Raw genomic sequence first — 9,337 nt, 5'->3', positions numbered from 1 at the left:
AAGTTGGCATCGTGGCCGTCACGCTTTGAAAGATAGATCCTCAGATGCTGACGCTGGCGCATGACATCAGCACGGGGCTCTGAGCAGTCCTGTTTGTACAATGGATATAGAGTGGAAACTTTTGATAGATGGGAATAAGAGTGTCTATCATTTCATCGTAGGCAGCTGCTCTAAGAGCTCCCAAGTTCGTTGCCCATTTCATCCATTCATCTACTTCGGCTAGCCAGCCACATCAGCCGTGTGTATGTATATGCGCCAGAACGCCTTGCTTTGCCATTTATATTACAGAAAGAAGAGATTCATCCGCTTCATCCAATCTATCAGGGTATCTTTATGCGATGTTGCCGGCGAGACCAAGAAAGAGGGCTTGAGCTGCGAGCTGCAGTGTCCAAATGCCCACCTTCTTTATGCGTCGTTTACGTGTGGTTCGATCTTCGAGGACGTCGCGGGCGAATGCATCGTACATCTAAGCATGTGTTAGGACTCGTTTCTAGAGGGCAGCAAGGGGAATGAATATAGGACTCACCTCCTTTGACACCTCCTCCATTAACCCGCTATCATAGAGGGTCCAACTGCCGTCGAACTCACTAACCCTCTTCACAACCCTGCAGTTCACTGGGATGAAGGTGCGACTTGAGTTCATGTATGCCACAATAGGTCGTACGAGCGCGTTGTTCACGTAAGAAATGTCCCGGGTAAAGATTGGGACTGCGGCGCGCACGTCGTTGAGATGGACACGCATGTCCATGATCATATAACGGTTGTCCTCCTCTGTTTCCTCGTGGGGTTGCGACTTGTCTTCAGGATGCTCATCGAAGCCGTGTACCGCGTGGTCAGAGAAATGGTGCTTGCGCTGTTGGATAACGGTAGCTTCCACACGATCGTACATGTCGGACATGACCTTTGCAATACTATCGTCATCGTCATTGGGGAACATGACATCTGCCACAATGTCGACGTTGCCTTCGTGGATCCACGAGAAGGGGCCTTCAAAGCCCCTGTTGAGGTGGTCGATGTTCAAGCCGTCGATACGAATCCGGCTATGCTTCTTCCAGGAGCTACCATCTTCGCTGTCGCGGCCACTGCTCAACTGGGCGCCAGTGTAGTTGTGTGTTTGTCTGGGATGTATGGTAAAGAGCGAGTTGTCGAAGGATCCGGACATCATGTTGGCAGAGAGGAAGTCGTAAAACAGCCATTGCTTCCGCAGCTGAGGGAGGTCGCAAGAGAAGATGCTGACGGAGAATGGGCGGAAGCCGTTGGGCTGGTAGATGGTGACAAGGAGATCTTCCATCTTGAAGGACTCGAGTTCGAAGTCGCCCGGGTTGTGCTCGTGTTTGTATGACCTAGGATCCACGCCCTCGATTGTCTGCACTGACGTCCGATCTACGACACCGCGGATACCCTTGATTTCGACGTCCTTCAACAGGCCCTTGCCGTTGAACCATTTTGAGAAAGACAGTGTGACGTTGACGGTATCGATGGAGATGTCGAATTGTGTGTAGTTGGTGTCTTCTTCGGGTTCCGCTTTCTCTTCGACAGCGTCTGGAGTGTCGCTTTCCTGGTGGGTTATGGCGGCGGCGGCAGCAGCCATCTCGGTCTGTGAACCCTTGCTGACCTTTCCTTTGCCTTGGCCGGGGCGTCGCGAGACAAAGACATTGCGGAAAGAAATGACACCGTCTCCCCACTTGGGCACTACAGCGGTCTCGAAGACGACTTTTATGCCTGAGGACTTGGTCAAGTAGTTTCCGATCCACTTCGCAATCGTCTCCTGTGAGAAGGCGGTGTTGATCAAGAAGATGGTCAGCATGAAGAAGGTTGTAGTGCCCAGCACGATCCAGAGGAAGTGGGCGGCGATGATCCACGAGAACAATGCGTAGATCTCATCGGCATTGAAGGGACGGGTGCTTCGGATGGTAAGCCACTTGAAGTGGATCTTTATGCGCGACCAGAAGCCCGAGGCAGCTTCGAGCAGTTCAGCCTTGCTGGGGCGGTATATGTGGGGTAGGTGGTGCGGGAGACGGTCGAGGAGGGGCTTTGCCGCACCTGATGCTTCGGGCTTGGGCTTTGGCGGCGGTGTTTTGGAGGACTGCGGTGTCTGGCCCGTGGGCTCTGGTTTGGTCTTGGAGGAGCCATTCGTCGCCGAACTCTTGTTGCGGCGGTCGCTGCCTCTGTTCCTCTCCAGCGCTCGGCCCGCCTTGGACGATGCGTTTCTGCGCCATGCCGAGAAGACGGTGCCAGCCACACTCTGCTGGAGACGGCCGGTGCGGGGTGACGATGCTCGCAGCAGCAGACCGGGTGCGTGTCCGGGATGCGGTGAGGTGGTCGACAGGCCCAAGACATGCGAATTCGCGGTAATGGAGCGCTTCTGGATGCCTCCCCGCCATGGCGACTGCGCCTGTGCCTGTGCCTGTGCCTGTGCCTGTGCCTGTGCCTGTGCCTGTGCCTGTGCCCATGCCCCCAGCCCTTCGCGCGGAAGCACACGGCCGCCGTGGATCAGCGGCTGGCCAGCGACGGCGCGCCACAGGAAGCCGAGCGTGCCTACATTCTTGTTCATGATAATCGCGGCGGGTACATGGTCGACGTCGGCAAGCGAGGGGTGTGCGGACGTGTGTGGGGGCAGAGAGGGTGCCGTGTGCGGTGCAGGACAGGCGGGCGGGTGGTTGGAATACAAGATTCACGTCATTACCCATGCACATGCAAAAAGAAGGCCTCGCGGTAGAGGGACAGGCGCTAGCCCGCTTCGGGACGACTGCCGCTCGCCTCAGCCAAATTTCTTGAGCAGCCCCACATTGTCGCGAATCGATAGCACCTCCAGCATCCACGCCCGCCTACACTTCGCATACCGCATACGCATACGCATACGCATACCGCTGCCAGCATGCCCGCCCCTACCGCCCTCCAGCGCAGGCCCGACGAGTTCGCCGACGATGTCACCATGGAGGCGTCGTCGGTCCCGCTCCCGACCGAGAGCGACGGCGACCTCATCTCCATGAGCCTCGACCCCGTCGCCGCCGCGCACGATGCCCCAGCGCCCACCGACGACGACATGCCCATGACGGACGAGAGCGGGAAGCCAAAGTTCCCCGCCGCCAAGTCGATACCCCTCGCCTTCCGCCGCGAACAGCGCAAGGTCCCCATCCCACCCCACAGGATGACGCCCCTCAAGAACTCGTGGCCCAAGATCTACCCCCCGCTTGTCGAGCACCTCAAGCTGCAGGTCCGCATGAACACAAAGGCAAAGGCCGTCGAACTGCGCACCTCCAACGCCACAACCGACACAGGCGCGCTGCAGAAGGGAGAGGACTTTGTAAAGGCCTTCACGCTGGGCTTTGACACGGATGATGCCATTGCGGTAAGTGATACGAAGCCCTACACCTGAGCTGGCAGTTATTCAAACTGCGTCTGGCCTGGCCAGGCTCCTCGATTCGAGAATATCCGACTGACGACTCACAGCTGCTTCGACTCGACGATCTCTACATTGAGACCTTTGAGATCAAGGACGTCAAGACCCTACAGGGCGAGCATCTCGGCCGCGCGATTGGCCGCATTGCAGGCAAGGACGGCAAGACCAAGTTCGCCATCGAGAACGCCAGCAGAACACGAGGTACGTCCATGGCATGAATACCCCCGTTGTCCAGATTACTAACAACCCCCAGTCGTCCTAGCAGACCAGAAGATCCACATCCTCGGCGGTTTCAAGAACATCCACATCGCACGCGAAGCCATTGTCAGCCTGATCCTGGGTCAACAACCAAGCAAGGTGTACGGCAACCTACGGACAGTCGCCGGACGTATGAAGGAGAGGTTCTAGACGATGCACACAAGCGAGAAATCTTGCATAGTAGTCAAGCAATGGCAACCGCGATATCGGGCATTTACACGGCGTTACGGACACTCGGGCAGGTTGGGAAAAGCTGTTATACCATCAGGCATGATTTGACGATTGGAAGAAGATGGATGGGATATCACATAGCTATAGAAGCAATTACGAGCGATGCATACATACTCGCATGGTCATGTTCGGTTCTGACAAAGTATGAGCACGAAGATGGCATGATACCTTTTTCTCTCCACAAACATCCATACTGCCCGCTTCCCTCACGCATCCAGCCTTCCTACGAGTACCGCACAAACCTCGCTCCCCTCCTCGCCCCAAACCCTCTGGCAAGGAATCCACTGCACACCCTCCATCTTGACCCCCTCTCCTCCATTCCCATACCACGCAAACCCCCTTCCAACATACAGCGTAGCACTCGTCCAGCCCTGTGCACCCAGCTTCCCTAGCACCTCCACATCCCGCTCATCCCTGATCTCCAACGTAAAAAAACGAGACCGACTGTGCGCCGGCGTCGTAGTAGTGCACTGGGGAACAGAGGCGTCACGCTCGTATGCGATGGAAGGAGACGTAAGACCCGTAGCGCTCCACTCTATATCCACACCGCGCGGCAGAGAAGTCACCTGGGCGACGAAACAAGGTGGCACGACTATCTCTGCCTTAGCCCCGGTTAGACCTTGATTTTGCGCAGTAGATATGGCAGAGCGATCAGGGATCGGCGCCCGGAACGTAGAGTCCTTGAAGGCCGAGGCGTCATGTTGGTTCAAGCGGTCCCAAGGATCAATATCCTCGTCTTCGTCGTCGTCGGACGAGGAGGAAGGCGGGGTATGAAGCTTCCTCCATACTTCCTGCGCCGTCCGCACATCCCCCTCTGGAGTCACAGAAGCGGGAATGAAACACACGGCTGCTGTCCACCATGTCACTCGCTTTGTGCGGCCGATGCGCCAGAGGTGTTGGAGGGCAAGGAGAGCTTGGCCTCGGAAACCTTGTTCTGTGTAGACCGCCATGGATGCGGGGATGAGCGGGATTTGCCCGGCTACGTAGACGACTTCTCCGGTGGGTTGGGTGTCGTTTTCGGGGTGCTGGTTGCTGGGGGGCAGGCGGGCGGAGATGGCTTGGCTGTAAGGTCCGATGTTTGCGGGTGCCCAGTAGCTTCGGCCTTGTACGTGGAGGCCCTGTCTGTTCACTGGGTGGAGGAGCTTTCCGTTTTGCTCGTTCTGGTCCTTGTCCGCGGTTACGCTTAGCATGACGTGTATGTCTTTTGGCATGGTGTCCCCGACTGCGATCGTAGCTCTGGCTGGCGGGTTCACGCCGCTGAAGTATTGAGCGTAGATTGGATTAAGGACTGTAAAGTCTGCCATGTCGCGGAGGAGCAATGTGCAGTGGTTGACGCTGGATCTGGAAACATGGCATCGCTTCAGAATGTGGTCGAGACGGAGGAAGATCTTGGAGAGCTGACGAGAAGGGGAATCGGGTGAGGAAGAGGGAGAGGTATCGCTCGAGAGGTTGGAGTATGTAAAGACGGTCGAAGTGTTACTGAATGTATTCCTGGGTAGTCGGTCTACTATAGACGGGAGATGCACTCGAGAGGGCGACCCAAAAGACTGAACAGTGCCCTCTTTTTCAGTAGACGCAGAAAGCTCATTTTGGTTGCTGGCGGTTGTCACTTCCAACACTCTCTTGAACTCGTCGTCAAAGAGCTCGGGTATCCTCAATGTGCCAGCACCTTCGTTATCGTCAACCTTTTCCTCTAGCGTACTCTTCTCGATCTTCAGCACCGCCTGGCCACCCTCCAGTTTCCCAGGTGGTCCCTCCTCGATCACTATCTTCTTCTTCCAGATCGACCTCGGCCCATCCAGTGCCAGCGTCTCAAACTCCCCTCCTTCACCCAGTATCGCGCCGTCACCAGCATCACCATAGCGCCCCATGGCCTTCGCTAGCCTTGCTATAGTCTTGTGATTAGCGACATCGAGGCCCAAAAAGTCTTCATCCAGACCACCAGACGCCGTCTTGATGATGATTGCTTTTTGTCCTACAGTCGTCATATCATGCAAAAGCGACGATTGCGTATACGGTGGCAGCAGCGGATACTGCCACAGATACGACAGTGGCGTCAGCCCTAGCCTGAGCGCAACATTCTCCACACGCGTCCGTTGATACGTGCTCAGGATGGCCCCTGTAGACACTGCGTTTGCCTCCGGATGAGCTTCCATGACCCTTCTCAACAGCGGAACCAAGTCTTCAGTCTCATCCTGCTCTTGCTTTTGCAAAGGCGTCGCATAGTCTCTGTTTGAGTCTACGGCGGTGCCCAGGATCTCTTGTCGATAGAGCGGTATTCCTAGCGCTTCTTGGTAGAGTGGGATGACCGAATGCCCCACGGTCTGGTACATGTAACTGTTGATGTCCTCATCGTCATTGGCCGAAGGCGCTGGGTGCAAATTGGCCAGTGCTACGACGCTGTGGCCGTTGGCTTTGCAGTGGAGAATGGAGAAGAGCGAGTCTTTGCCTCCGGAGATTAAAGCAATTACGCTCAATGACGGTGACATGGTAAAACGAATGATTCGAAACGGGCGACCGTCTGGGAAAAGCAATGAAGGAGTTGAGACGGCCCGGTGCCGCTCGTTGCATGAGACAGACGCAGGTGGATTGGATCTCGCTAAGGGTCTGCGCGCGCTAGGTTGATCCGTGGGGTTTTGCAGCGAGCGCGATAGTGTATTTTGGTATCAGGGTCCCGTCCTGCACCCATCGCTGACGGCTGATCGTCAAAGAACAACAGTGCGCACAACGCGCGGCTCGCATGGATGGCACAGTAGTCACATGCAGGGAAGAAGCATCGGAAGTATGTATGTAACGTGTTTTTGTATGATAGTCGGACAGTGCCAGCACCTCTAACCTACAATGAGCCGCAAAGAACGCAAAAGCATTGCTGAGCAGATTGTAAAAGTCTGACAATTACATGTATGTGTGATGAGAAAGAAGCGAAGATTCCCAGAATGTCAGAGGGCGCTCAGATGAGGCTGCCCGATTACAACGAGTGTAGGAAGCGCAAGATAAACAGCGGGGTAACGCGGCGACAGTGGCCGGTGTAGGGTAATGGCCATGTCGTCGTAAAAGTGAAACCAAGAAAAACACCAGATCTATCCGTCCGCCAGAGTCCGCCCCAGAAGTCCTGATAAGCCGTGCTAAACGCAAAACCAAGCGATGAGAAGAAAATGCCAATCTCGCATGTTGGTACAGCCAGATCGGGTATGTAGAATACAGTGGGAGAAGGGAAGCGTAGAGTTTTAGCTGCAGATTGTGCAAGCTCGAGCCGCTGATGTAGATCGGTGCCGCCTGTCTAGCCATGTCGTGAGGGTGGACGAGCAGCCGTGTGGCATGATGTATAATCCTTCTACCGGGTGTTGTGGGGGTCATGAAGAGTCGTTAAGAGTTGAAAGGAGAAGTGTGGTAGAGAAGAAGATTTACTCGTTCCTCTTGCGCTTCTTCTGGCTGGGGGAAGACTCGTTCTCGGATCCGTCTGAGCTTGATGTGGGGATCTCGGCAGCGGCGTTGTAGAGGATCTCGCCCATGGTGGAAGGCGCCTGTGCGCCGAACGCGCCGGGTTGGCCGTGCTGCATGTCCGAGTGATGGAAGTCGGAGCCCATGACCTCGAGACTGACAGCGCCAGTGCCGTGGGTGCGCTGGTGCTGCGACAGGTTGTCGCTCCTGGAGAACTTCTTACCGCAGTCGGTGCACTCAAAGGGCTTGTCGTGAGTGTGGAGTGAGCGGTAGTGGCGCTTGAGGTGCTCTTGACGGCGGAAGCGACGCGAGCACAGAGTGCAGACGAAGGTCTTGGAAGGGTCGTCGGTGAGCGACTGCTTGCGACCGCGACGGCTGGTAGGCGCGACGGGAGTGGCGTGTTCGTCTGAGCTGGAGCCGACAGCGTTTTCGGCTTGACCTGATTCTTGTTGGCTTGATGCTCCAGACATGGTGTTGTCATCACCGGATGTCTGTTGCTTACCCTGGTAGTCGGACTCTGTCTCGCTGAACTCGGAACGAGCCTTCTTGACTGTACGCCTCTTCATGTCGGAAGTGGCCGACATGTCAAAGTCGCTAGTGGCAGGGGTAAGGGGCAGGCCGTTGACAAGCTCCTCCTCGAAGTCGGTGAAGCTCTCGTCGCTGAGGAAGTCCTCTTCGGGAGAAAAGGCTCCTAGGTCAGTGCGCTGGCGCTTGCTGCCGCAAAAGTGGGCGTTGTCGGTGGAGAAGTTGACCAGGCCAGTGAAGTCGTCCTCGCAGTCAAGCTCGAACAGGGGCTCGAAAGTAGGGAGTCCGGTGAAGTGGAACGACTGAGCAGGCTCGAAGCTGTCTACCTTGGCAGTCTCACCCTTGAGGACAACCTTGTGCTCCTCGTCGCCGGGGCAAAGTGTGACGATAGGAAGCTCGGTAATGGCGGAAACGGTGAGATCGCGGGGGTTGCAGAAGTTGTTCTCGGCTTCCGCAAAGGCAGAGCGGGGCACTGGTGATGGTGATGGGGAAAGCGAGGGGCATGAAGTTGCAGACAGGAGGTAGGACCCCTGGTTAGCCGACGGAGGCTGGATGTAGACTTGAAGCAGTTAGCAACGCTGTCCACGCACACACGTAATGAGTTGCCCACGCAACGTCGAGGCAGCGACATTGCTTGCACAAGACGATGCGAATAGTACATTGGATAAACTTACCTGGTGTCATGGGTGGGGAGGCTGAACGCCATTCGAGACCGGCAGAGAGGAGCTCAGAGAAGACTTCGCCTTCGCAGCCCTGCTTTACACCCTCGATACCCTCAGCAGAGAACATGTCGTGCAGCGGTGTAGGGAGGACATCGCATGTGGAAGGAGGGCTGCTGGTGTTGCTACCGCACGATGAAAGAGGAGGTGTGGCAGGCGAGAACGAGTAGTCAGTGTCAATGGGGTGAAGGTATGGCGAGTCTTGAGGTTGGATCAAGATCGTTGGCTTCTGGTACATTGGCTGAGGAGATGCGACGGGCGTCAGCATCTGGTTGGCGTAGGCGGTCTGAGGGTAAGACATCTGAGAGCATGCCGACGTTGGCCTCTGGTAGTACATGTTCTGTGCTTGGAAGGTAGCCTGTCCGGATGGGTGGGGTGTGAAGTGACCGTGTTGGCGTGTGTTCTCCCCTTGAGGGTCCGGGTTGTAGTAGAAGAATGGCGATTGCATTGCCTGGGCAGGGTGGATGGGATATGAGCCTTCCATTGCGTGTGTAGGTGTGTGTTTAGTTCAGTGTAGCAGTTGTCGTCGTCGTACACGTTGTTGTTGGTGGGTAGGGTCGATGATAGAGTTGTATCGAGTGATGTCGAGGACAAATTAGTTGTACTTGAAGGCAGGATACTGGACAGTATAAGAGAGAGTCGAAGGAATGACTGTGGGCCAGTTCGTAATAACGAAACTGTCACTAAGATAGATAATGAAGATCAAAGAGTGTGAGGGCACAAAATTATGAGACCCAAGATGAAAACCTGAACGGCGACG

General features: G+C 55.8%; 4 protein-coding genes across 4 annotated transcripts; 1 reads left to right on the top strand and 3 right to left on the bottom strand.

The window, feature by feature from the left end:
- Window positions 1-331: 331 nt before the first annotated feature.
- On the bottom strand, window positions 332-2,554 carry J4E88_006774 (uncharacterized protein; the record flags this gene model as incomplete). Its single annotated transcript, XM_049400396.1, has 2 exons — window positions 332-466; window positions 527-2,554. 2 exons carry the CDS (start codon window positions 2,552-2,554, stop codon window positions 332-334), a joined length of 2,163 nt encoding a protein of 720 aa, XP_049254015.1.
- A 324-nt stretch (window positions 2,555-2,878) lies between these two features.
- On the top strand, window positions 2,879-3,811 carry PNO1 (pre-rRNA-processing protein pno1; the record flags this gene model as incomplete). The annotated part of the gene is made up of 3 exons (XM_049400395.1): window positions 2,879-3,352; window positions 3,454-3,604; window positions 3,657-3,811. The coding sequence occupies 3 exons, from the start codon at window positions 2,879-2,881 to the stop codon at window positions 3,809-3,811; spliced, it is 780 nt and encodes a 259-aa protein (XP_049254014.1).
- Window positions 3,812-4,098: 287 nt separating this feature from the next.
- On the bottom strand, window positions 4,099-6,381 carry J4E88_006772 (uncharacterized protein; the record flags this gene model as incomplete). The annotated part of the gene is made up of 1 exon (XM_049400394.1): window positions 4,099-6,381. The coding sequence occupies one exon, from the start codon at window positions 6,379-6,381 to the stop codon at window positions 4,099-4,101; it is 2,283 nt and encodes a 760-aa protein (XP_049254013.1).
- Window positions 6,382-7,296: 915 nt separating this feature from the next.
- J4E88_006771 (uncharacterized protein) lies at window positions 7,297-9,061 on the bottom strand (the record flags this gene model as incomplete). Its single annotated transcript, XM_049400393.1, has 2 exons — window positions 7,297-8,417; window positions 8,533-9,061. 2 exons carry the CDS (start codon window positions 9,059-9,061, stop codon window positions 7,297-7,299), a joined length of 1,650 nt encoding a protein of 549 aa, XP_049254012.1.
- Window positions 9,062-9,337: the final 276 nt, after the last annotated feature.

This window comes from Alternaria novae-zelandiae (genome assembly GCF_023758075.1).
Source record: "Alternaria novae-zelandiae strain BMP 2774 chromosome Unknown scaffold_13, whole genome shotgun sequence".
Classification (NCBI taxonomy): Eukaryota; Fungi; Ascomycota; class Dothideomycetes; order Pleosporales; family Pleosporaceae; genus Alternaria; species Alternaria novae-zelandiae.
Note: the sequence above shows the minus strand (reverse complement) of the source record. Positions and strands in the feature narration are given on the sequence as shown.